Source organism: Macaca thibetana, chromosome 2 (assembly GCF_024542745.1).
Source record: "Macaca thibetana thibetana isolate TM-01 chromosome 2, ASM2454274v1, whole genome shotgun sequence".
Lineage (NCBI taxonomy): Eukaryota > Metazoa > Chordata > Mammalia > Primates > Cercopithecidae > Macaca > Macaca thibetana.
In genome coordinates, this window is record NC_065579.1 from 138289491 (window position 1) to 138317244 (window position 27754).

Genomic DNA, 27754 nt, shown 5'->3' on the forward strand with positions numbered 1-27754 from the left:
CAGGCTGGAATGCAATGGTGTGATGTTGGCTCACTGCAACCTCCACCTCCTGGGTGCAAGTGATTCTCCTGCCTCAGCCTCCTGAGTAGCTGGGATTACAGGCACACACCACCACTACACCTGGCTAGTTTTTGTATTTTTGGTAGAGACCGGGTTTCACCAAGTTGGCCAAGCTGGTCTCAAACTCCTGACCTCAGGTGATCCGCCCACCTCGGCCTCCCAAAGTGCTGAGATTACAGGCGTGAGCCACCACGCCCGGCCTGGCACATATTTTTATATACACACATTGATTGGGTTCTTCACTTTTGTTTTTGTTTACTTGATTGTTTTAAAAAATGGGTCATTGTGAAAAGCAAAGGTAAATATTTACTGATTAAGCTTTTAGAGAAGTCTCTTTAAAAAGCTCTAAAAGGGGATTCCAGGATCCTATAGAGGAGGATTGGAGGATGCCCACAGAAGCATGCTGGAACCCTCTTCACCCCCAATTTCTGAGGCTCTCGAAGTCTCTGCTGAAGACCCTTTCCTCTATATCTCCACGATATCCCTTACCTCGCAGGGATTTCCTTTCCCGTGTATTCATCAGCACACACCCCCAGCATTCTAAGTACTGTGTTTATTTCACTCATCTGTGACTGCTTCCCTAGCCTTAAACCTTCTCAGCTCCTGCAAATGCCCCAGTCCACACTGTAGCAGGAGCTTCACCACCAGAGTCCAAAGTAAGTAACAAAGGATCCTTCAAGGTGTCAGGGAAGGTGGTAATATACCAATATCTTTGTTCTTGCCACACTGCATTTGACTCAAGTTTCTTTCAAGTCAAGAGGGCTGTGTGGCGGCATTGCTCGTCATTTTTAGACATAGCCCATCCCAAAGAAATGACATCCCATTCTTTGCAATAAATATGGGTCCAAAATTGATGTGAACCTTGGAGATTTAAGGGAAGGAGGTATTTGCTGCCATAGTCAGCAAACAGCATCCCAAGAGAAGAAAGGAGGACACAGCAGTGACAAGAGGTCAAGTTGCACTCTCAGGGTGATAAACAGTGTCACGGATGGCCTTGGAGGCAGCGGTCCCCAGAATCTAGTCATCTTTACGACCAACCAAACAATTGTGATTGTTTATCTCCCTAGACACAGGCAGTGGCAGCCTACAATCTGATGTCTCCCACAGCTCAAGGGAATCTAAAGGCAGATCTGTGAGCCCTTATTCTGATTTCTCTTTGGCAAAGATTTGTATGAAAAGTGCAAAGAAAACTGGCAGGGGTTAGGAATCGGTACAGGAAAAGGAAGGTGCCAATAAAGGCTGATCAAACCAGCTGCCGTTGTGGGTGACTGGCATGTGATCCTGCTGGGGCCCTCTAGGAGGCAGTGTCGAGCACTCATGGGAGAGGTCAAAAAGATGTCCTCAGGATAATTGCTTCTGATAGCAACCACAAAAAAAATTAAACTCAGTTTCACACAAGTCAGTCCCCATCTTACATGGTTGCTGTGAGAGTTAAAGAGTTAATGCATACAAAGTCCCTAAACTAGAGCTTGGCATTTAAAATACCCTCCACCCTACAGAAATAAATTACACAAACCGTTTATTGAAATATATATATAATATATTTAATATATACATATACTATATATTATATATATATTTTTTATATATATATATAGTGTGTGTGTGTGTGTAATTTAAAGACGTTTTGATTATCTGACAAGGTCATTTATATGAAAGTGCTTACCCACCCAAGGCTGCTGGAAAAACGAGTTGCCACACTCATAACGGAGCCTCTCAGAGCTTCTGCAGGTGCCAAGCAGTGGCTGCGGAAAGTGATGATGGGGCTGGATTGTTCTGAGGATACACCTAGAGCAATTTTCCAAAGACAGAATATGTGCTGGATTCTACTTTCCATTTGAAAGCCATCTCAGTGGGTGGAATGAGCATCCCTTCTTTAAGAAACCAATAAAGGGGGAAAAGTTACATATTTTGATTAAGTATTGGAAAGGGAAAATCACATATTTTGAATAAGTAATCTATTGCACTCATACCTACGGGCCGTTTATTTTCAGGGCATTAGTGGGAGCAGGTGAAATTGACAAGGTTCTAGCAATGATTAAACCAGGCCCAGAACTGAAAGGGAAGTGCTGTTTATCAAGTTCCATCACAAGCATAGTATTTGGATTGTCTGAATTAATCCTCAAAGCGACACTTTGAAATAAATACCTGTACTGTGATTTTCCGCAGAATTCAACTCAGAAAGGTACCATGCATACAAAGTGCTTAACGCAGTGTTAGCACACAGTGACCATGCAACATGTTGTAATTATACTTCGGATTACCCACCAAGGTGTCACAGCTAGCCGAGGGCAGAGCCAGGGTGTTTTGAACACATGCATCTGGCTCCCAATGCCATGTGCTTCTCAGTACTGCAGAGACCAGTCTTCCTCATTCCTCTGTCCCCACATTCACCTGATAAATATTTTGGGGGCACCTACTTCATGTTCATCCCCAGTGGCACCTCATTATTTGCAAAGTCCTCTCAAATTAGCCATCTCCTTTGCTTCTCAATCTTGTATGGTTAGCAGAGTAGAAATTGCTCTCTGCACTTTACAAATGAGGAAACTGAGGCTCCAGAAAGTTCTGGGAGGTGCTCAGAATTCTTAGATACCTTTCCCTCAGCACTCACATGCCCACCACGCACCACACACACACACATCCCAATCACCTGAGGTTAGGGTCATTCATTTTTTTCTTCAATTGTGGAAATACTACATATTAATCCTATAAAACTAGAACATTGTTAAAGTTTTGATAAAGAAAAATTAGATTTTCCGGTAAGCACACTTCCCAGAGGCAGCTAGTGTCAACATCTTTGTGTATTTCAAAGGTAGTAGATTGGTAGACCAAAGGCCAAAGCCAAACCACATAATTTTTATTTGGCCAATACAGTGCTTTTAAAAGTGTAAACTATTACCAACATTTAGGGAATTTCACATACATACCAGGATTTCTAACCTCCATTAAGAAACTTGAAGAGCTAGCGACATACAGCAAAAGTTGGCCAGGAGTCTTTTTCTCAGAGGGCATGTTCTCTCCAATTTGCCTCAGTCTCCACCATTCCCTATTGTATTACAACTGGTCCAAGTCACTAACCACTGGCTCCTGTAGTCATCAAAGTTATAATGACTGAGTGTATCTTTCCTGTCCTTTGTCTATACAAATAACTTTCCACATGTGACATCATCTTATATTAATAATTTTCACTTGACTTCGTATCATGAGCTGTTTCCCACAATATTAGAAATTCTTTTAAAATAGTATGATTGCTGTTTGGCATTCTATTATAGATATATGTACACCTTAATTAATTTCTGATATTTTTGCCATTAAAAATAACTATGGTGATCTTTTTTAGATTATTTAAATTTGGATTTTTTAAATACACATGAGCCTCAGATGATTGGATGATCTCTCTTTTAAAGTCCCTGGCCCTAGAGTTAATCACATTGGTCCCCTTTCAATTCAACTCATGATCTATGACTTCAGCTACAGTGGCTATTACTTCTTAGTAATCCACCACCAAGTGCCAGCTGTCTAAGTCCAAGGCTTGAAGTGAGACTCCATGGAGTCAAGGTTTTTAGCTGTTTGCAAATATGAAAAGAGAAATCACCTGGGCCTGGTGCTGCATGGAAGAGATTCTGGATCAGCCTTCAGGGACGTGCATCTCCTGCCCATCACACTGCCCCTGAGCACAGGGCAACCTGCAATGATCCATCTCATCTACCGTTACGTCCACCCCCAGAGCCACGCTTTTCACACTTCACCTACTATGGTCAAATGTCAAAAGTGATGTGGGAATTTCATCCTTCATTACTCAGCATGTAGAAAAAAGCCAAAAGAAGGCTTTGAAAAAGTCAAAGTTATTGTCATCACCAAGCGCAATCACCAAAGCCTTCATTCATGGCCATAACTCACATTTGAGACAAAATTTTAACAAGGTTAGTTATCTGATATTCCAAATCACCACAGATTAGATATAATGAATTAAGAGGGGACAGAAATTTTGAAGGCAGATGATAGTAACAAGAAGTGGTGGCTGACAATGAGAAAAGAAATGGAAACACTATATAAAGCATCTAAAAGATTCTAAACCACACAGCAAGCTGAGGCCAGTTCTAACAGAGGCATCATCTTCAAGAGGACAAGGCAGAAAGAAATGACGAAAGGGTTGAGGGCCACAAGTGATCCTCTGCACAACCTCATCTAGCTCAAGACTGAGCCGGATCTCGACTGCCCAAGCCTCTGAGGGGTGAGGTGACCTGCTCCTGAGGTCACGCAACAAAGTAGCATAGAGTCAGGATGAGGAACACATCTCTAAGTCCCCAGCCACTGATTCTTTCCCCACCTCCTCTGCTTCATAAGTTCACAGGTGCCAATGGCCTGGGGCAGTCCCAAAGGAGCGTCTGGGAGCTCGAGTTGACCAATCAGAGGGAGGAGGGCATGAGAGCTCAAGCTGACCAACCAGACGCCCCTGTGGCCTGAAGCTCAGACAGGAGTGACCGGGCAATATGAGGGACCCCAGCTCCTCGGCCAGTCTTGGACTCTACCTGCCTCCTGATTTGGATGAGCTTCTTAACCCCCTAAACCCCAGTCCACTCAGCCACCAAGTAAGGATTAAAGTCCCTGTTCTACCTGCTTCATGGGCAGTCTCAATGGTTAAATTTGTTAAATGTCAGGGAGCTTTAGAAACTGTTATTGCTGTGGGGGCAGTTGAGCACAACAGAGGGGAAAAGACTAGACTCGCTGGCTCACAAAAACAAGACAATTCTGCATATTCCACGTAATCATCGAGCCCGCCTGCGGGAATATCCAGGAAGATTGCTCAGTGACAAATCGATGCTGGAGAAGCTTTTGTTCTAAAACAGAGCAAAAGGAAAACTTGACTACAAAACAGACTACAAAACTTGACTACAAAACACTGGCAGGTTACTCTATCACAATAGAGAGTCTGCAGTTATTTTATTTATTTATTTATTTATTTATTTATTTTTTGCCAAGCAATTTTTACAATATGATATATTCGTTTTACAGTTTTGGATTTTATTTTTCAAAGAGATGTAGTCCTTGTAAACACTGGGTGCGATTTTCACATAGTTTATGTTAAATCCAGTGTGACCCATTGAGGTGAGTTTTACTTTGATCCTAACAGAGGTCATTCATGAATGTTGCCCTGTCTCTGTTTCGGTGGATCATCTGAAGACTGGTTGGATGAGAAAACTGAGGTCCAAAGCGAGTATGGAGCTGGCCAACCAAGGCAACTGAATGAAAAGATGAGATGTAGACCAAACCTTCTTTACTTCAAAGACTTTGTGGGTGTGATGGTAGCTTTAAGGGGGGAAAGAAGGCTCAGAGCAGGGAGGCCAGGGCTGAAGACTTGGACATTTTAATTGACACTGTACATCTGAGGGGGTTGGACATTTCATCCTCATCACGAGGAACCTATCTTCTTAAAATTTCTTTGAGAAAAAAACTGTGTTACTCTAGCATAGATTAACTTATGGTTCAGGGTTTTAGTCACCCAGTGATATTCCAGGTGGGTCCTCTCTGGGCTGCTGGAAGTTTCTGGGAGGAGTCCCTGAGTGCGTATTGAGATGATGTTTGTGGTGATCTAGAACAGGAGCCTTGCCTTGGTGTCAGAAGAACTGGAAGCTAAGACCTGAGAGGACATTTTTCCTGCTGCATAGAGATAGCCTGTTGGCAGCAGGAAGAAGTGGAGCCCTTTGGAGATTAGCAGAGAACTAGGGAGATGGGGAGTGAGACAGAGAGTATCCTGGTACCACCAAAAGCCTTCTCCTCCCGCTGAATCAGCCGCTCTTCTTATTCACAGTAGCTGTTCCAGCCTCCCTCCCCCATCATTTGATGCTAAACTCAGCCCCTTTTCCAGAATCCAATGACAACAGGCACATTGAACTTGTGAAGCTTTTATGAAGATGGCGAGGGGTCGCACTGCAGGGCAGACAGATGGTGCTCCATCCCTAAATCCCACCACCAACTCCTTCTCTCCCTCAGTCTCTCTCCCTGGCCCAATTACCTGATAGCCCCATGGCCTGACTGCCTCCTCCCCACTGCCAGACACTGGTTCTAAAACTAGGAAATCAATGGAGGGGAGCTTTAAAAATTGCCGGTGCCCCAGTTCTAACCCAGACATTCTGATATCACTGGTCTGGGGTGTGGCCTGGACACTGAAATTTTTTAAAGCACATAAGGTCACAGCTCCAGACTGTGGGTCCCCTCTCAGGCTGGGCCATTCTGCCCCATCCCTGGGCTTGCAGCCCCTACTCCTCTTGGAGTCAACTGGGCATGTGATCTCCAATTTTCCACAGTCCCCACCTCTCCTTGTCATCTCCCCACACTGAGGCTGGGCATCCCTGATTTTTTTTTTTTTTTTTTTTTTTTTTGAGCTGGAGTCTTGCTCTGTCACCCAGGCTGGAGTACAGTGGCACCATCTTGGCTCACTGCAACCTCCGTCTCCTGGGTTCAAGTGATTCTCCTGCCTCAGCCTCCCAAGTAGCTGGGACTACAGATGTGTGCCACCACGCCTGGCTAATTTTTGTATTTTTAGTAGAGACGGGGTTTCACCATGTTGGCCAGGCTGGCCTCGAACTCCTGACCTCAGGTGATCCACCCACCTCGGCCTCCCAAAGTGCTAGGATTACAGATGTGAGCCACCATGCCCAGCCCCTGATTCTTATGGTAATGATTGCCCTGTCAGTTTTCCTACAGCTCAAAAGAAAGGGGTGTGCTTATCATCCCCATGTCTATCAAAAAAGAGATGACTAATGAAGCTGTAGATGTATTCCACCTGGCCTGCTTCATTCATTTACCTTGAGGGTGTTTCAGTTTGTGACCCTGACATGGTTGTCACATCATCCTATTATTATCATTCCTCTTTTACAGGCAAGAAAAATGAGGCTCAAGGTCATACACCTTGTGACTAGCAGATTCTCTCAGGTCAATTGACTCAGAAGCCCAAGCTCTTAAGATCTACAGGATTCTGCCTGCTTCGAGTGAACTACCCTAGGAACCTACTCTGCACTATTCCCGGAGAGCGCTGGCAGTTGGAAATTCCTCCATAAATGAAGCCCCCAATCTGCTTTTCAGCTGCAAACATGACACTCACATAGAGAGAGAGGGAGGAAAAGTGAGTTTGGGGGCCAGGTGAATGTTGGCTGACCAGCGAGTGCCGCTCAGCTGGGGGCCAGCAGTGTCTTCACTATCTGGATGGACTGCCCTAGAGATGGGGCCCCAGGATTTCCACGGAGCCGGTGGCTGTGGGCTGGAAAGGAATCGAGGAACTCACAGCCAACAGGCGAGAAGCACAGGAACCCCTGGCTGACCAGAAGTGTGGGATTGAGGGGGAACAGGAAAGGCAGAGAGGAGGCAAGAACCTGGATCACAGCACCTGATTTGGAGCAGAGGTTGAAAGGATGCCCTTTGGAGATGGAAGAAGGAACACAGGTGACCTCTGAAAGCTAGAAAAGGCAAGGCCACCGATTCTCCCCTAGAAACTCCAGCAGGAATGCAGCCCTCTAATGCCTTGATTTGAGGACTTGTGACCTGTAGAACTGTAAGAGAATACATGTGTGTTGTTTTAAGATACATTTATGGTTATTACAGGAGCAATAGGAAACCAATACAGTTAGAAGTTTGGGTCCTTCTAGCATGTATTAGTTTGCTAGGGTTGCCATGACTACCGACTGGGGGCTTACATAGCAGAAATGTATTGTCTTACAGTTCTGGAGGCTGGACATCCGAGATCAAGGTGGGCAGACATGCTGCCTCTGAAGGCGCCAGGGTAGGCTCGGTTCTAGGCCTCTCTCTGAGCTGCTGGTAGTTCCCTGGCTTGTGGCAGCAGAACTCTAATCTTCACATTGCGTTTTTTGTTGTTGTTGTTGTTGTTGTTGTTGTTGCTTTGTTTGTGTGTGTGTGTGTGTGTCTGTATATTCAAATTTCCCCATTTTATAAGAGTATGATATTGGCTGGAATCTAATATTACCAGTCATATTGGATTCCAGCCCACCTCAATGACTTAATAGCTTCATCTTAACTCTGATCATCTGCAGACATCCTATTTCCAAATAAGGTTCTATTCACAGGTACTGGAGGTCAGGACTTCTACATCTTTTGCAGGAATACAGTTCAACCCCTAACACACGATTATTACTAAAAGTCGCCATCCTCTACAAATCGCAGGGGAGGAGGGCAATCATTATTTCCCTGCAAGAAAATGACCCTCCAACTTCCTCTGTCTGTTCCTCAAGCTCCCTGTCTCTGTTCCCCAGAGGCCAACGCCCAGTGCTCTGGGGCAGTGTTCACCGCCCGCCCACTCACTGGAACTTCAGCACACGCTGCAGGGATCTGGGGGTGCTCAAGGGCCTCCCTCATTCCTTGCAAGACTGGGAAATCCTACCAGGCAGGAGCCATGTCCGTCCGTGATCCTAGGGCTTCCTCCCAGTGTTTGCCACCTGCCTACGCCAGCAGGCAGTGTGCCAGGCCCTCTGTTCATCATTGTTTTATCTTGTCTGCCTCCCCAGCAGAACTGTGCAATCTGCCAGGTTAGGGTTCAAGTCTTCTTCACTGTTTTATCCTCAGCATCTGCTACATGCTGCACACCCAGTAAGCGTTTGTTGAAATCATGCATTATTCATCTTCGTTTCCCATCCACCAAGCCTAGGAAAAACATCAGCATGAAGTCACTATGTGTTGAATGAAAATATGGCCCCAGGAAAGCTTCCCTCAATGCTGAAGAGTTGAGTTCAACCTGTTTTCAAAAAAGGCAGTGTGGTGTATGAGGTGGGGCGTGCTCTGAATCTCTAGGACAGCGTATGTGGCTCACTTCTGAGGCTCAGGCCAGATGAAATTGAAGCCAGCTCTTCTTGACTCAGAAACCAAGATCCTCTGGGAGGCTAAGTAGACAGAGACAAGGAGGAGTGATGACCTCTCTCATACTCACCCCTCGTGAATTCTGCAGAATGAGGTTTCAGACAGAACCAAGAGCTCATCTTCAGGGCACCCAGTCTCTGGAATATCCATTGGGTCTGCGGTATACATCACGGATCTCAAAGAGATGTGCGGAAAACCCAGCCCAGAGAACCCTGCCCAAGCATCAGGACTCTGTGGATTCATAAAGATGTTCTGAATGTCAAAGCACCTGGAATTCTCAGAGACTGAGGCCCACCCTGGGCCTTGCTGAAAGAAAACAGCAAACGCTGCTCCCACCCACAAGAATACATGCCCCTTCCCGGGAGCCTGCTCCAGAATGGTCTCTGAATGGGGGGTTTTCACTGTTGGTCCTGGAGGCTGGAAAAGTTTCCATCTCTTTTCTTGCACGGGCCAGTCTCCCCTGTCCTGGCAACTGCTCGTGGAGGGGAGTATGGCAGTTTGGGGTTCACTTACTCCTTCTCATTCTCTGATGGAAAATCAAGGTCAGGGTGGAAGGAATCCCAGTTAGATGTGGTACTCAAGTCAGAGCTATTTTCCCCCAGGTCGGGGAAGAAGGTAAGGAGAGCGAGTCTGCGCTGGCTCGAACGTGAAACCGAGGCTGTCCAGACATGGCTCGGGACAGCACCAGACCAAGGTGGCTCCGATGACCCGGGACTCTAAACAGGGTCTGCAAACTACATACGGACCATGAGCCAAAATCTCGTTTTTATGATCTGGCTGCCGCTTATTTTTGTAAATAAAGTTTTACTGAGACACAACCATACCCCTTCATTTATGCATTTTCTGTGGCAGCTTTTGAGCTACAAGGGCAGAGGTGAGTACTTGCGACAGAGACTATATGGCCCACGGAGCCTGAAACCAGGGCAGTGCAACCCATATGGCCCCACATGCTTGGGAGATGCCACAGCTTGATTTCACCATATTGAAATTTTTAATCATTTTTTAACAAGCGCTGATTTTTGGTTTTTCTCTGGACCCCTCAACTTATGTAGCCAGTCCTGCCAGAAAGATTTACTAAATGGTCCTACAGTTTGCCCTGTTCCTCTACTTTTTGAGTCCTTGGTTCCCTTTTACTCCTCTACCTTAACGTTTCTGGACCCAGGAAGCCAGCCCCTTTCTGAAGCAGTCTACTACATCTCCGGAAAACGTCGAGGCAGTCCTTCCTGGTACCCTTACCGAGAACTATATCAGCTATCATTATCAGTGGGGCCAACTGTGACCCAGACCCTGGGTTGAGTCAAGCCAAAGTCTGCCACTTACTTACCAGCCCTTGGGACCACCCAGAATAAATCTCATCCCTTATGCCTTCAGAGATTTGAGGAAAGTTCTTCTGTCCCTCTCGCTGAGTCTTCTCTTTAGAACCCAAATTTGTTCTGTTTCTCACAAGACATGTTTCAAGCTCTTTCTTAAAGGAGCTTCCTTCCTCTATAGATATGATCTAGTTTCCCAAGACCCCTCTTCAAGCATGGAGCCCCAATAGAGCTCCAAGTGTAGTCTGACCAGTGCACAGCTGGGTAGGATAGTCACCTCCATTATTCTAGAGTGTTTATTGATGCATCCTGAGATCACTCTGTCTATTTTGGAACCCATTCCAAAAATCTCCCAATTCCCTCATGATAGGAAAAGATAGTCTGTTATGCTCATTATATAGGTGAATAAACCGAAGTTTGGAAGGGAGTGGCCTGTTCATGGGCATATAGCAGTTCTTCTGTCTCAAAATCCCAAGCTCTCCAATCCACTAACTGAGATTTTTGGGCGCTCAGTTTCTTCATCTGTAAAATGGAAAAGCTGTGTCTCTTCCAGCTCGAGCAGACTGTGATTTGTTTTCTAAATACAGACCCCAAAAGCCAAGTCATGAAGAAAATAGAAGCTCTCAGCCCAGATCTAAAACTTGTAGGAAAAACAAAAAAGCTTCCTTTCCTGCTGATCATTCTAGACTTACCAGCCTTGGGAACATCTGCGTGAGTCTTGCTTGTTAACAGTAGCCCTAGACTTGCTAGTTCACTGAGTTTTCAGTCCATGGTACCATCACTTTCTTAGTAAGTCAGCTTATGTAAGCTTTCCCTTTCCTATTACTTCCCCTGTCCACACTCCACAAATTTGACTTCCTGCACATCCCATTTTCAAAATTATTTTCTCTCTCTTTTCCCTGACAAGCCAAATAATAACAACAACAAAAATCCTTTAAAATAAGAACGCAGAGTCCTCTGTAAAACCCCAGAAACAAAATGGGCTCTGGAAAGCCACTTTCTCTCCTTAATTGCTTTCTCCTGTTAGCTGCATCACCCCAGGGTTGACTTGAAAGTTTCATCTGTCAGTACGTTCTCTTCGTAACATTTTGTCTGTGAGTACACAGCCCCTCTGGTGCCCCATTAGGTTTTCACACTGTGTGGAGGGGCACAGACTCATACGTGGGGAATACAGGCAGGTTTTACCATCCAAACTTGACAAGTAAGGGCCCCAAGACTCAGAGAGGGGGCTCAGAGCTGCTTCGCGATGGGGCCAAGAAACAACTAATGGTTCCCAGCTTAAGTGCTCTTTTCACCAGCGAGGTTTTGGGAAATACAATTGTCATAAGGAAATGAGAGATGACTCTTTCTCTGCCTCTGACATCTGGCCCTTTCTTCTCTGCCTCTCTGATTCCACTCATCCTTCTGGTCCAGCTGAAGCACACTTCCTGTGAAATCCACAATGTGTGTTAGTTGCTCCACTCCCTTGGCCCTCAGCAGTGATCACCAGCTAGGGGCAGTGACCCTTTCAGATAACAAATGAGCCTCCTTACACACACTAAGATGCCTTAGAATGAAGCCAAGCACGTCATGAATCTCAACAAACGGTAGTTGCTATTGCCATTGGCGCTCATTGTTTCAGTGATTATGGTTGTGAAACAAGCTCCCCCAAAATCCAGTGACATGAAAAAATGATTATGATCATGAACTCTGTGGTTTAGATATTCAGACAGGACACAGAGAAGACAGTTTCTCTGTTTCATGGTGTCTGGGGCTTCAGCTGGAAGACAGGAAGATTGGGGATGACTTGAAGACTGGGGACTGGGAATATCCAAAACTTTGTTCACCCTCATGCCTGACGCTGATGTTGGCTGACAGCTGGAGCCTCAGCTCCTCTCCATGTGGTTTCCCCACATGGGCTGGTGTGGGCTTCCTCCTGGCATGGCGACTGAGGTCCAAGAGCAAGAACCCTGAGAGGAGAGAGCCAGGAAGCCAGCCAGGGAGGGAACACAGACCCTTCGTTTTGGTGGAAGGAGTGTCAGTCTCGTCATCTTTGGAGAAGATGGCCTTCCATCATCATTATTACTATGACGTTATGATTACTTCCCTTTAGGATGATGAGTTCTTCCAGGTGGCTCTTCCATCCCTTGCAACAAGACTGCCATTAGTTGGTCCATCTTTCACCAGACAGATCTGGTTCCACAGTACACAAAACTTAAGCTCAGGCTTAGATCCCTGCGGCATCCCTCGTGAATACAAGCAACAGTGTTCTTTTTGTGTTCCAATCTCTTTGCAGAATATTCACATACCTGGGACCAGGGGGACCTGGGGACCCAGGCAAGGAATGGAAAAGCAACAAAAAATGTTAACTCTTAATCCTAAGAGACTTAGGGACAGTTTTCTAGTTGCCTGCCATTTATCCCTAGTAACACTGTGGGGGCTGAAAATGTGCTCAGCTAAAAATCTATAGTTCCATCATTGTTTGCCAGGACAGGAGTGACCAATGAGATATAAACAGAAGTAGCTGGGTGGGACTTCTAAGAAAGCTTTCTAACAGAGCCAACTCAGTTGGCAGATGTCATTTCTTGTCCCTGCCCCTACCTGTTTCTTCTTATCCAGACTCAGAGATGATGGCTGGAGGAGCAGCAGCCATCTTGTGCCTATGAGGTAGCTTCGAAGCTAGCAGAACAGAAGGATGGGAGTCCAGATGTCTGATGACATCATGGAGCCACTATAGTATTTCTGAACAATTTGTGTTAAGTGAGAGAAAAAAGTTCCTACCTTATTCAAGCCACTATTATTTTTGCATCCTTGGTATTAGTAGCCAAATGTAATTATTGATAAAGCCTTAATCACCTCTGGTTTTCCCCCTCCTACCTCATACTTCACTCAGCTCCAATCTACCCTCCAGCAGGCCACCGGTCCTGCTTTGAAGCCTTCAATGGCTTTCCAGCAGCCCTAGATAAAATCCACATTACTTAGTATGATATTTGGGATACTGCACCCCCTAGGCCTGAGCTGAGCTGTATCTCCTGTCTCAAACCCAGACACCCTGTGCTCCAGTCACTCCACATTTTTCAACATTCTTGTCTATACTACTCTTCGATACCCATAATCCTGTAACTTGAAGTGTTCTAAGTGGTGAGCTCCTGCTTGTCATTCAATACATATCTGCAAAGTCACCTCCCACAGGAAGCCTTCCCTGATGTCCTCAAAGTCACTGACTCCTATGGACTTCTAAGACCAGTTCTTTGTAAAATATCTCTGATGTGTGGCACTTACCACACAGTATTATAATCACTTATCGTTTCAACTGGTCTCCCCCAGCCCTTGACTGGGAGCACTTCAAGGCAGAGACAGAGCCTTGCTGCTCTGTGTATCCCCGGCTATTAGCAAATCCTGAATGAAGGAGTGAATAGACAGGTACATGGAAGCACAGCCCCTGACCCCTGCGGATTCAGAGTTGCCATCCTTCACGCTGCTGGGTCCCAGGGGATGGCTGAGCTAGAAGAGGGCACAGAAAAACCGAGCAGATCTCTAAGAGAGGTGCACCCCACTCATGCATGTGGAGTGTCTGGGGCCCAAGAAAATCCTGGAAGCTGTCACTAGGGCGGGGTGAAGGGTAGCACGAACATGAGCTTCATGTTCCCTGCACCGGGCATATCCCAGTGCAGGCTCCAGACGGCAGATGAGGGGCAGTCCCACAGCAGCTTCCTCTCCCTGTTTCATCCCCAGCCTGGCCCCACACCACAGTCCATCAACTCCTGCTCCAGGTGAAAACCTCAGAAACCCACAAAGCTTAGACCTGCTCCAGGTCACCAAGCAGCAGGGCCAGGCACTGGCAATCCAACGAGAAGCCCCACGACATCACATTTCCAGCTCCTGAAGCCATTCCTAGGGTAGGAGAGCCCTAACTGTTATTATCTTGTCCCCATTTTATAGATGGGGACAGAGTGACCCAGAGAGGTGAAGTGTGCCAAAGGTCACACAGCCAGCCAGAGGCAGAGGAGGGACTAACTCCTCTTCCCTCCATGGGCAGTGCACCCCAAAGGAGCCCAAATGCTGATAGAAGTGGGGCAAATTCCAGGGGCCCCAGAGCGACAGCCAAGTTGGCCACAGCCACACAACGCATAGGAAATGCCAGGCCCTCTGCACCCTCTCTTGAGGCCCAGTGCCCCAAGGCAGCCCCCTTTAAGGAGTGATCGGCCTTCCAGAAGAGCTCCAGTCTTAATTTTAGCTTGGAGGCCTGCCACAGGAGGCTTTAGCGAGAGGCAGGCTGAAGTTATGTGGGACAGCTGTCAGCCGGCATGCTGGGTGGGGCCTATTCAGCTGGCAGGGACATAAGTCTGGGGACACTGAATTGGTCTCTCTGCCCCAAGGATTTTCAGCCCCAGCTGGCCACACGGCGCGGATCTCCTCCTGTGGATCCCCCCAGCTCCGCGATGATGGCAGAAGAGCACACAGACCTCGAGGCCCAGATCGTCAAGGATATCCACTGCAAGGAGATTGACCTGGTGAACCGAGACCCCAAAAACATTAACGAGGACATAGTCAAGGTAGGCTCTGCGGGCCTGCCTCGGCGGGCGGAGGGTGTCACTCTTGTGAGAGGTGGGCGCTTGGCAGGGGAGGGTTTCTGCTGCAGACACAGCTTCCCTGAAAAGAGACTTGTTGCTCTGTTGTCTCTGTATCACCCCACCCCACTCCACCCCGCCCCCCAAAAAAGGCTTGTAAATCACCCAAGGACCTTTAGCAAAATCAAGAGCAAAAAAATTAGCCTCATCTCCATGACCTAAGTGCTAATCAGGGCGGGAGAAGCGAGTCACAAAGAAAATCCCTCCTTACTACTGTGACGTTCCTGCCACTCACTCCTGGCCCTCATCCTGGGAGGAATAGGAACGGGCGGCCAAGTTGGGCTCCTTTCCATGCCAGGGGGCATTTCTGCGGTCTCTCTAGTGGGTACAGGGTTAATCCCCAGAGGGCAGCTCCCAGCAGGGCCGGCAGCCCCTCGAGGTGCACTCACTCCCCCAGAGCACTGCCCAACATCTGTCCCTAAGGCTGGGGGCCATGCCCAGCCCTCCCCCAGCTCCCTCCTCACCCCAGGTCTAGTGGCCAGGACAGGGCAGAGGGCACCTGGGACCCTGGAAAGGAATGCTCAGAGTTGTCCAGCCCTCAGGGAGTCTTCCAATGTCTGAAGTTGGGCCTCTTTCCTCGCCTCCCGGTGACACTAACAGACCTGCTGCCTCCAGGCCCACACCTTCAATCCAACTTCCACCCAGTACCCAGAGGGATCCTTCTTTTTTTCTTTTTGAGACAGTCTCGCTCTGTCCCCTAGGCTGGAGTGCAGTCACACACTCACGGCTCACTGCAGCCTCAACCTCCCAAGCTCAAGCGATTCTCCCTCCTCAGCCTCCTGAATAGCTGGGACCACGGGCAATTGCCACCATGCCCGGCTAATTTTTGTATTTTTAGTAGAGACCGGGTTTCATTATGTTGACCAAGCTGGTATCAAACTCTTGGGCTCAAGTGATCCTCCTGCCTCCCAAAGTGCTGGGATTACAGGCACAAGCCTCCGCACCTGGCGCAGAGGGAACTTTCTAAAGCAGAATTCCTCCAAGAAGGGTCCCCGGCCACCAGCATCAGGGTCACTGGAGGGGCTGTTAAGAGGGCCAGTGTCTGGCGCCTCTCAGATTCTACTGAAAGTGCTGGAATCTCAGGCCGGGGCTGTCCAATAAGGATACTGTTACCACAAGGAATTTTAAATTTTCTAGCAGCCACATTTTAAAATGCAAAAGCGAACAGGTGAAATTAATGTTCATGATATTTCTTACTTAACCCTATATATTTAAAATAGTATTATTTCAACATATAAGCAATATAAAACAATTATCAATGAACTATTGTACAGTCTTCAAGTTTAAAATCCAGTGTGCTTCCAACACCCATAGAGTATTTCAGTTCAGACTTCACATTTTCATCCAACATGCTTGTTCTGCATTTACATTTCATAAAATGTACATGTGAAAATCAATTCACATGCCTGTACTGTTTCAAACATTCTGTAAAAATTTTTCAATAATGAAATCAGGGTTTACATTTTAATTAAAGTTAAACAAAATATAGAATTCTTCAGTTTCGCTAGCCACATTTCAAGTGTTCAAAGCTCCTGGTCACTGGATCAGACTATGTGGCTGAGGACTTGTTCTAAAGCACAGGCCTGTATTGCGGTCTTTCAGTGGGGCACCCCTCATGCTGGAGAAGCCTAGCCTGTCCATGTGGCTGTCCAAACTCAACACAATCTGGCCCCAACCTGCTTCTTCTGCCTAGTTTGCTCCCACCTGCCAGCCCACCCACCAGAGTACCTTCCTGTGCCATTGCCAGAAGTGCATGTCCCCTCTTTTCCAGGTGGTGAATGCCTCACTCAGCCTTCAAGGCCCAACTCCAATGCAACCTCCTCCAGGAAGCCTTCCCTGACTCCTCCAGGCAATTAGTTGCTCCCACTTCTGTCCCCCTGCTTCACTCAGGGCATTCCTCCACAACAGCTCTTATTACACTGGATATTATATTTCTATACATTATGAGTGATGGAGATAGAGTACATAATATAGCTCTGTGTGAAAGTTGCAATAAGGAAAATTAGGAAACAAATTTTACAAACTGTAAAGCACTGTATACATGTAAATAAAATTGCACATGTAAAATATTATTAGTTATGGTTTCCATCAGTGTGATCTAGCAGGAATAGTCCTGGATTTGACTTTAATAGACTTGATTTCAAATCCAGTCCGTTTTACCTAAAAATGATAACACTGGACAAGCCAACCAGGTTTTCTGAGCCTCAGTTTCCCCTGTAAAATAGGAATAATATAATTTACCTCCACCAGGTAAACGAATCTCAAAGCAGCACTGTACAATATAATGTGAGGATTGAATGAGATGAAGGGTTTGAAAGTGTCTAACACAGTCCCTGGCACCCAGCAAGGATGTGACAGTGTGAGTCAAAGAAGGGTCTCAAAGAGCTTGCAATCTAGAGGCAAGAGAACTAAGCCGGGAGCCTGTGTCACGCCCAGGTAACCATCTGGTACACCCTGGTGGGCTGCAGGGGGATGGGAAAGAGGACCCCACGGGGGAACATGGTTTCTAAAGGACACCCACAATGAGTGGTAAGTACAGAGGGAGCCCTGGAGGGAGCCAGCTGCAAGCCGCAGGCCTGGATTATGACACAGAGGGAGCAGCGGGGGCGGCAGCACAGATGCAGCGGCTTTACGCAGCCTTCCTGGGGCTGAGAGCTCTCGTCTCCTGGAGGCCCTGAGCCCTAGAAAAAATAGCAAAGGCTAAACAAGGGTGCCACACATAATTTTGTCCAGAGGAGGTGGTTATTTGGTATGTTTTGGACATTCTCTGCTTTAGGGATTTATTTGACTTTTTCTTTTATTTTTAGTGAGTGAGAAATGAAAAAAGTTTACTGCAGAACAAGGATCATAAACCAGACTCAGATATATATCAGATTTAGATAGATTTCAGGTCTATGTTACAGTCTGTTAAAGAATAAAGAAAAGAAAGAAGGAGAGAGGGGACTGTGGCTAGGAGGGATAAAGCCAGACTGTTCAGCTTCTCAATTGCCAGGATTTCACCATTGATGGAGGAAAAGAGAGATGGGAAGGAAAAGGGAATGAGGAAGACAGAGAGAGATGGAGAAACCGGACAGAGGCTGAGAGGAGGGTGCAGGAGGCCCTGGCAGTGCCCCAGGTGGCAGGTGGCAGGGTGGCCTCACAGGTGGTAGCAGGTTCCTCGTGGGCTAAGATGAGTGACACAGAAAGAAGGCTGGAATAGGACCTGGCTACAGAGACTCGAGTTCTGGTCCAAGACCTGACAGTAACTTGCTGTGTGACTCTGAGGAAATCCTTTGCCCTTTCTGGGCCCAAGTCCCTGGTGCCACCAGCCACTTCTGTTTCACATTTTAAAAAGCCAAGGATGAAGAGTAGGAGATAGACATACTACATCCATGGATTTGACCCCCAGTAGAGGGGAGGCACCCCTTTTTGGCCCTGCCCTTAACCCCAGGCAGCCAAGGACAGAGGAAAAGCCCCGCACACCCCAACAGACTTCAATTGTGGTCTCCAAGGCTGGGGGCCCAGGGCAGTGTAGAAGGTCATGGAGATTGGAGCTGAGGAACTGGGGGGAGCACACCCCCATTCCTGTTGCCACTTGCCTCCTCACCAACACTGATTCCACAAATCGCTACTGAATGCCTGCTCAGCACAGTCACTGTGCTATCCCAGAGGACATGGTGATGAGCAGGACAGGCTCACTGCATGCAAGCCCTCCAGGTTGCGGGGTTGGGAATGTCTGCCAAAGGTCCTCAGGGTTCTCAGCTCACCAGTGGGTACACCCAAGGATGCCTCAACCTTCAGAGCCAGGTTGGAAAGGTTCTAGCCCCAGTACAGGTATACCTCAGGACCTCAGAGCCACCCCACACCGTCCCCAAGTTATTTCTGAGAAGGCTTAGGGCCACCTCACTGACAACGCTCTCTCTCTCTCTCCTCTCTCTTCTCTCTCTTTCTTTCTCTCCTCTCTCTCTTCTCTCTCTCTCGATCTCCCTTTCTTGACTCACACATAGGCCCCCCAGGGTCCTAAAGCAGTGATGCTTGAACCTGAGAGTCATGCAGGTCCCCTAGCTTCTGTAGTCAACTCCTCCCTCTCGAGCTTCTCTCTAGTTGCCCTTCAAGCAGGGGAAGGAGATAGACAGGATCCCAGCTCCTCCATGATACTACTCCCCACCCGCCTCCACCCACATCTGCCATAGAATGCCTGCCTTCTTCAGAAAAACAAACTCCCATTTGCCCCTCGGCTCAGGCTACACAACACCCAGAGGAACCAGATGCCCACCAGCCCTACAAACTCTTGTTCCAGATTTGTGCCCATCAGGGACACCCTGTCGCACAAAGATGAAACTGACCTGGTACCTCCCCTGGAGAGGAATCCAGCCCTGGGGAGAAGATGAGATGAGAACATACAGGAGAAGGTGCTGAACACCATAAATGAGTGCCAGGTTAAGTGTCATGGGAGGTTAGGAGAGGAAGAATTACTTTCATCGGGAAAAATCAGAAGCCAGCTTTATGGAGAGGTGGTATCCATGGTGCATTATAAAAATGAGAAAAATTAAAAATGTGAAATGGAGGAACAAAGTTTTCCATGAAAAAATGGAATAAGCAATGGCTTTCCCAACACTGGGAAGAATGTTGGGCAGAGTCGGCAAATGTGAGAGACTGTCATTACCACTGCCCCTTCCAGTGTTCATGGCAGACATGACTAATGGATCACAGCACTGCTCCATGGAAGCCATGAACTATCAGCTAGTCATAGTGGGTACAACAGATAACACTTCACTGCTGCTCTGTCTGCAGGAGAATAATGAACTATCAAAGAGGATTAGGACAGAGTATCTGAAAGGGAATTTGTGGGAGAGAAGGCAGGAAGGGCAGAATGAAACTAAATAATGGAGGGTCATCCAATCCACCTGTCATTCCATATTGGCAATTCCTTCCTTTTGGAAATGTCTTGCCCTCTGTCAATGACCTCTAAGAAAGGCTACATCAGACTAATTCACACTGAGGTATTACAACTTAGTGTTATGAGGACTCCTGGGTATCAACTGATCTAGAGTTTTTCAAAATGCAATCCACTTTCCCAGGGTCCACTGGTGGGAGCGCTTATTAAAATGCAGATTCCTTGGCCTTGACCCCAGAAGTTATTCAGCTGAGCTGGTGAATGTTTGCATTTCATGTTTGAGCATAAAAGTTTCATGCTCAGGCCAGGCACGGTGGCTCATGCCTGTAATCTTAGCACCTTAGGAGGCCAAGGCAGGTGGATCACCTGAGGTCAGGAGTTCAAAACCTGACCTGGCCAACATGATAAAAACCCATCTCTACTAAAAATACAAAACAATAGCCAGATGTAGTGGTGGGCACCTGTAATCCCAGCTACTCAGGAGGCTGAGGCAGGAGAATTGCTTGAACCCAGGAGGTGGAGGTTGCCATGAGTCAAGATCGCACCACTGCATTCCAGTCTGGACAGCAAGAGCAAAACTCCTTCTCAAAAAAAAAGAAGAGTTTCATGTTCAAACTTGTCAGCTTGTCAGCAACCAAGTCCCATTCATCCTACAGAAGACACCTGGGGCCCAGAGTTATCCCTTGTTTTCCTTAAAGACAGACAGTATCAGTTATCAATTGCTGAGTAACAAATCATTCCAAAACTTAATGGCTTAAGGAAACAACCATTTTTTGATTTCTCACAGTTCTGTGGGTTGGCAGGGCTCAGTTTGGCAGTCTTGCTGGTCTCACTGGGGGCCTCTCATGTGGCTACAGTCAGATGGTGGCTGAGGCTGCAATCACCTGGGGGCTCCACCAAGCTGGAACATCCAAGATGGTTCACTCATAGCCCTGGAATACAGGCAGAGATGGCTGGGAGGCACAGCTCAGCTGTGGTGCTGGGGTGGCTGGCCCTCTATCTCTGTGTAGTTTCAGGCCTCCTCATTCACATGGCCTTGCCATTAGTTTCTCAAGCAGCATTCAGCAGTGCGTTTCTAATTCTACCAGTCTCCGGAGCAAAGTATAAAAGTGGACTTCTAACATGGGGACTCAAAGTTCCTAAAAGCAGAAGCTGCTGGTCTTTCTGAAGGATTAGTTTTAGAACTGGCACAACATCCTTTCTGCCACATTCTTGTGGTTAAAGTGAGTCACAGGGCAAGCCCAGACTCAAGATGGGTTGAGACTACCTGAGGACAAACACTGAGAAGCATGACTAATGGAGGGCCATCTTTGGAGACCAGCAAACCACCCACTGAAAGCTCGTGCACAGCCAAGCCTAGAGCTCCACCCAAGGTGCTTCTATTGTTCCCCATTCCAATATGCACCAAATTTCTTAAAGGCAGAGACTGAGAGGGCAGAAGAATGGATGGGAAGGGACAGGCAGTGAGGCAAAGATCAGGGCTTAGTGGATTGCTGAGGAGCTTCTTCTGGCAGGTTCTTCTCCTCCTCTCTCTCTTTGCAGCCCTCTGTTATCTCAGTCTCTTCCCAGCTCCTTTACGTAAACCCAAGTCCTGTTGTGCCCCAGCCCAGGTGCCCTAGGTCCCCTAAGGTAGACCTGGAGCTGAAGAGAAGGGCTGGAGGGCACTAGGATGGGGGTAGGTATATGGTCCTACCTAGGACGCTCTCAACTCCAAGAGCATCCTCTTGAAGGATGAGTCAGAGATATTCTCAACTGCAAGTTCCAGATGATGCCTGGCCACCTCCTCCTCCCATCAGAGCCAGCCTGTGCTGTGTTCTGTGCCTCAGGCCCTGCTGGGGTATCTGGCCCCTTCAATGACCCTGCTGTCAGGCTGACCTGAGCATCACCCTGCCAGTCCCTTACATGCCATGTGAAATAACACATGTAAGATACGTGACCCCAAACTGGCATGCATAAAGGGCCAAATACATTGTGTGTGTTACCATGGTTATCCCGGGTTGTACAGAATTCTATTATTTTGTTGCTACCAATTATAACAAAAGATGCAGAGCTTCGTCATTTTTACAGTTTTTGCAGCTATCACCTCATTTTACTTCCTGTTTTATAGGCCAGTGCCTCTAAAACTGAGTGAAGGACCAGTTTTAATATTATTATTCTAATCCATTGTACAGCTCTACTTTTGCAAAATATAACAAAAATTAATCACTGGAAAAATGAAAAGAAAACAGCCGTGCAGTTATAAGCACCAATTTGTATTGTTAGATTCAATAAACACAAAATTACTGCATCAAATTTCTATGAATATTTCTAAGCACTCTCAACTTCTATAATTACCTTGTTGGGAGACAGGGCACACTGATTGTGAAATGCCTTTTAAGTAACAAGGTAATAGGGGAGGAAGCTGGGACCTGGCAAAAGCTAAGCCCCTCGCTTGGGTTTGCTGACTCTGAAGCTAACTCCGTGTCACTACAGATGTTGGCCCAATCGTCTCTGTGTAGAGTTGAAAAAAGAAAGCAAACAAACAAAAAACCTAGCATCTCAGAGAGGGAAAGTACCATGCCCCAACTCACACAGTAACTCGGTGGCCAGTGGATACTGGGACCATATACCTATCCCCCTGCTAAGAGCTATTTCCCCAGCCACAGATATCCTGTTTGAATTGTCCAAGGCCCTGGATGCCTACCGACTGAGTCATGCAGGACTCTGGGGGAGGTATTTTTGACCATGGGTGATTGCTGTCCTCCCCCGCATCCTCAAGCAATCCCCCGCCCTGCTATCCTGCACTTTCCCCGCCCTCAGAGACTGCGGAGACTGCACTGGCTGGTTTCAATTAATCAACTGGGTATCTTGCTGTTCCAAAAATAAATATGCCAGAGAAGGGGACACCGACAGAATGTGCATCATCGTTCCCCCTTCCTCACCCTCCAGCCCCTCTCTCCAAATGCACACAGTGTCCTGAGCCTCAGCCCGCAGATGCAGGCTCCCAGCCCACCACCCTCCAAGAAAAAGCCATCTCCTCTCTGCTTCTGGAAAGGAATTAAGAAATGAAGTCACTGTATGCTTGTGCTACACTGGCACGACTGCCTAGAGCTGCCTGAGCCGGGCCTTATAAATATCTCCCCAAACTAGCATGCTGTGGCCAAAGCTCTCTCAATGCTCAAATCTGAGCTAGGGGAACAGCTGCCTCCTCCAAGCCCAGCCCAGCCCTCTGAGAGCACGTTTTCTGAGATTCACAGAAAATAGAGCACTTGCCCCACACACAGCCCCCAAAGGCAATCCCTGGCAATAATTCAAATGTTAGCACCAAAGGCTTCTGCAAACACCAAAAAAAGAAGAAGAAGAAAGATAATTAAAAGACACATACAGAGGCCATTGGCAGTAGGATCATTACTGTAAGTACTGTAATTATTACTGTAAGGAAAGGAGGACTCCATCCATCTTATCAGCACAGAACTGAGACACACACACACACACATTTATAACTAGTTAGGCTGGAGAATAATCCAGGATGTCAAAAGAATTTCTGAGATGTATTTTCGAAGGAAACTTCAGAGCACCTGAAGGAATAATTACCATCATTGAGCAATATTACCATCACAATAGCACCACGTGCCAAGTATTGTGCTAAGCACTGCTCAAGAGGTAGTGTGCCTAGGTGAAGTGGGAATCACTCAGTATTTATTTGGATGTGTAGGTAGGTGGATGAATAGATGGATGTGGACGGATGGATGGATGGATGGAAGATAGATGAGCAGGTGGATAGGTGGCTAGATGGATAGATGAATAGTGGATGGATAGATGGTGAGTGTCAGTCCATTTCGCATTGCTATAAAGGAATACCTGAGACTGGGTAATTTATAAAGAAAAGAGATTCATTTTTGTTCACGGTTCTGCAGGCTGTATAAGAAGCATGGTGCAGGCATCTGCATCTGGTGAGGCCTAAGGAAGCTTCCAATCATATCAGAAGGCAAAGAGGGAGCTGGCGTATCACATGGAGAGACAGGGAGCAAGAGAGATGCCGGGCTCTTTCAAACAACCAGCTCTCATGTGAACCAGCACAGCAAGAACTCACTCATGACCACAGGGAGGGCACCAAGCCATGGTGAAGGGTCCGCCCCCATGACCCAAACACCTCCCACCAGGCCCCACCTTCAACACCGGGGATCACATTTCAACATGAGATTTGGAGGGGACAAACATCCAAACCATCTCAGTGGGGCGTGGATGTATGGATGAATACATGGAAGAAAAATGATCTCAATCAGCAGGATCAAGGCCCTGGGGGTTTGACTAGAACCTCCATAGGCATGGGGAGTGAATATGACTTTTCCATCCCTGTTCCAATCCCTCAGTCCCCCAAATTCCCAGCCAGCCACCATCTCCTGGAAGCCCTCCAAGAAGAAGTGACATCCTTCCTGAGAAGATGAGGCCCATTTTCTTCCTCTCCTCCCATCCACAGGCTTGCATAACAGATTAAGTCATCTCTGATGAAACCTGCAGCAGAGAAATCTGGGGGCCAAAATTATACAAGGAAGGTCTTGGGAGGCCCTACTGACTCAGGTCAGCTTTTTCATATCTCCTGCAGCTCAGAGTCTCACCCTATAAACTGTGCTGCCTGCTAACACACCGCCCCGAGTGATGCCTCATCCTCAGGGATCCCCAGCCTCAGAGCACAGGGAATGAGGGACCTGAGATGGGGTGCAGGAGCTCAGAAGCTAAAGTCACATGAGAAAAGGGGGCCCAACACTGTCTGAGCAACATGGTTCTAGTCACTCCCTTCCCCAGAAAACATTGTACTGGAAAGAAATACCCAAACAATCATATCTTTAGTATTAGAGAAATACAAACCCAAGACTCTTTTCTTTTTTCTATTCTATTAATTCTCTGTGATGTGGCCATTTTTTTAATAATGAAAGTAATTTTAATAATGGCGATGCAATGGAGGAGAGGATCCCCTCCCCATAACCAAAGTGGGAAAGGGACTAGCGGGGAAGATTGAAGCTGGAGCCTCGGCTGCAGACCCCCACACAGGCCCCTCCTGTTGATCTGATTAGTCGTTACCTCCATTCACTCCCTTTTTATTTAAATAGCCCAGGAGCACTGCTAAAAAGAAAACATCTCAGAACAGTTACAGGCATTAGCAAACATCTCTGCAACCTCCCACTTGGCAGGCTGTACTGGTAACAACCATGGAGCAGCTAAGTTGGTTCACTGCTGTTTAATTGACCAGTGGAGTTTTTTTTTTTTTCCCCCAGACAGAATCTCTGTTACCCAGGCTGGAGTGCAGTGGCACGATCTCAACTCACTGCAAGCTCTGCTTCCCGAGTTGACACCATCCTCCTGCCTCAGTCTCCTGAGTAACTGGGACTACAGGTGCCCGCCACCACGCCCGGCTAATTTTTTTTTTTTTTTTTTTTTTTTGTATTTTTAGTAGAGACGGGGTTTCACCATGGACCAGTGGATTTTACAGCCTCACATCCTTTCACCCTCATGAAGGTGAAACCACTGGAAGATTGTCATTGACTCCATCTTACAGACAAGACAGCTCAGGCTTAATGATGCTAAGTGACATCACCCATGTGTAGGCAGCTAGGAAGGTGCTTCATGCACAGCAGGGCTCGAGAGAGGTTAGGTAAGTGACGTGAGGAACCTCTGCCTGTTCACCGTCCAATCCACAGGTGCCAGTAAATCGCTGCAGGATGCATACAACTGTCCAACACCCTTCAAACCATAAAACAATAGAATTTGAGAGCTGCGGCTGTAGCACTGCCACTGAGTCACTGTTGGCTTTAAGCAAGTCACTCACCTTGAGGGGGTTGAACGAGCATGCTGTGTTGGTCAGTGGTGCCCAGGAACAACAGCAGCTTGGGCTCAACACGGAGCTTGTTAGAAATACAGAGCCTTAAGCCCCACTCCATACTTGGGGAGTCAGAATCCTGGGGTGATGATATGGTCTGGATCTGTGTCCTCTCTAAACCTCATGTTGAAACATAATCTCCAATGTTGGAGGTGGGGCTGGGTGGGAAGTGATTGCATCACAGAGGCAGATCCCTCGTGGCTTAGTGTTGTCCTCACAATGGTGAGAGAATTCTTGTAAGATCTGGCTGTTGCAAACTGTGGTACTCCTCCATCCCGCCCAGCTCTCTCTCTTGCTCCGACTCTCACCATGGGAGACGCCTGCTCTCCCTTCTTTTGCCATGATTGAAAACTCCCTGAGGCCTCACCAGAAGCTAAGCAGATGCCAGCACCATGCTTCTGGCACAGATCATGACCCATGGGCCAATTAGACCTCCTTTCTTTATCAATTACCCAGCCTCAGGTATGTCTTTAGAGCAACGCAAGAATAGCCTAATACAGGTAGGGTCCAGCTGCCAAGGTTAACCTGACCTCTAGGGGATTCTGACATATGCACGCACACACCCAAAAGCTTGAGAAGCGAGTGGCTTCTGTGAGTTGAGGCTTCCCCTTGCCGCCCCTGCAGGTGGATTTCGAAGATGTGATTGCAGAGCCCGTGGGCACCTACAGCTTTGACGGCGTGTGGAAGGTGAGCTACACCACCTTCACCGTCTCCAAGTACTGGTGCTACCGCCTGTTGTCCACGCTGCTGGGTGTCCCGCTGGCCCTGCTCTGGGGCTTCCTGTTCGCCTGCATCTCCTTCTGCCACATCTGGGCGGTGGTGCCGTGCATTAAGAGCTACCTGATTGAGATCCAGTGCATCAGCCACATCTACTCACTCTGCATCCGCACCTTCTGCAACCCACTCTTCGCGGCCCTGGGCCAGGTCTGCAGCAGCATCAAGGTGGTGCTGCGGAAGGAGGTCTAAAGCCAGGTGGGGCAACGAGGGTGGCAGGGCAAGGGGCGTTGGGCCAGGCTGGTCTCCGGGGAACTTCTTCACAGGGGCTGCTGGCGAGCTCTTTCTCTTTAGGGACTGCTCTATACCCCATGATGGAGCACACAGTGTAGGGAAGCCACAAAGAAAAGACAGCCCAGCCATGGAAGCACAGTGGCCCTTCGCTCTCCCCCAGCCCCACCACGATGCCCCCATGCCTGGGCGTGAGGGAAGATCATTTGCTAAGAGGCAGCTACTGCAAGTCTTTGCGTTCACTTGTACTGTAACAACATAAACCAGCACGCAGTTCCCACCGGGGGCCAACCTGTCCACGCGCACTCAGGAAAGTGACCAGTGACCACTGGCATTAGGAGGGTGGCTCCAATAAAGGATTTTGGCTGCATTTGGGGAATGCTGCATTTTGTTCATGCCTGTAAGATTGGTCTGTGTCCTGACCAGCTCCAAAAATATACTTCACTGCCCTGAAAAACAGATACAGGGAAAGTTGGTTGTCTCTTCACTTGGCCAAATCCAAGGAACAGAACAGAGTCTTTTTCTTCTTCGGATTCTATTGTTTGCTGGGATTGTACATGTTCCTTGGGAGATCATGTTCAAGTGACTCCTGTTGCCTGAACCCAATAACAGGCACCAATGGAGGAAAATGGCCCTTGGGCTGGCAGGGGCAGTGACCCTCCCAGGGTACCACTGAGGGCAGGGCCTGGGTTCAAGCCTCCCTGAACCTCCCGTTTGGCTAACTGAGCCCCTGAAGTGCACAGCACTGCCATTTGACATGAAAGTACCTTCGGCCTCAAGAGATGTGAAGAAGTCACAAGGTCTAATTTGTGCGTGTGTGGACTCACTGTGGAAATAAAATGCAATAGAAAGAGCATGTATCGCTTCCTTCCTCCTCAAACACACACACATACACACACACACACACACACACACACACACACACACACTGCTCTTATCTTCTTTAGGGCTGTCTTTTTCAAGTGTGCTATCCAGAACTTAGCCATTAAAAAAGAAAAGATGGGGACGGGTGTTAGCATCTGTGGTCCAGTTCTTTTGGAAATGTATATTTCTCTCACAGATTTTCAATAGGCATTGGCACATTAAAGGCTCTGACAAGTCCTGCAGTAGAGCACACCGTGTAAGGAAGCCAGAAAGAAAAGACAGCCCAGCCACGGAGCACAGTGGC

General features: G+C 47.6%; 1 protein-coding gene across 1 annotated transcript; it reads left to right on the forward strand.

Annotated features, from left to right (window-relative positions):
* The first annotated feature begins 14518 nt into the window (after nucleotides 1–14518).
* Nucleotides 14519–27442, forward strand: CAV3 (caveolin 3). The gene is made up of 2 exons (XM_050778636.1): nucleotides 14519–14773; nucleotides 26206–27442. Exons 1-2 carry the CDS (start codon nucleotides 14525–14527, stop codon nucleotides 26545–26547), a joined length of 591 nt encoding a protein of 196 aa, XP_050634593.1. The 5' UTR covers nucleotides 14519–14524; the 3' UTR covers nucleotides 26548–27442.
* Nucleotides 27443–27754: the final 312 nt, after the last annotated feature.

What these genes read in the sequence shown, in the direction of transcription:
- CAV3 (XM_050778636.1), top strand. Translation starts at nt 14,525, where the DNA reads ATGCTGGGTGGGGCCTATTCAGCTGGCAGGGACATAAGTCTGGGGACA. An exon ending in TTAACGAGGACATAGTCAAG is followed by an intron (nt 14,774 to 26,205) that starts GTAGGCTCTGCG and finishes CCGCCCCTGCAG; the next exon opens with GTGGATTTCGAAGATGTGAT.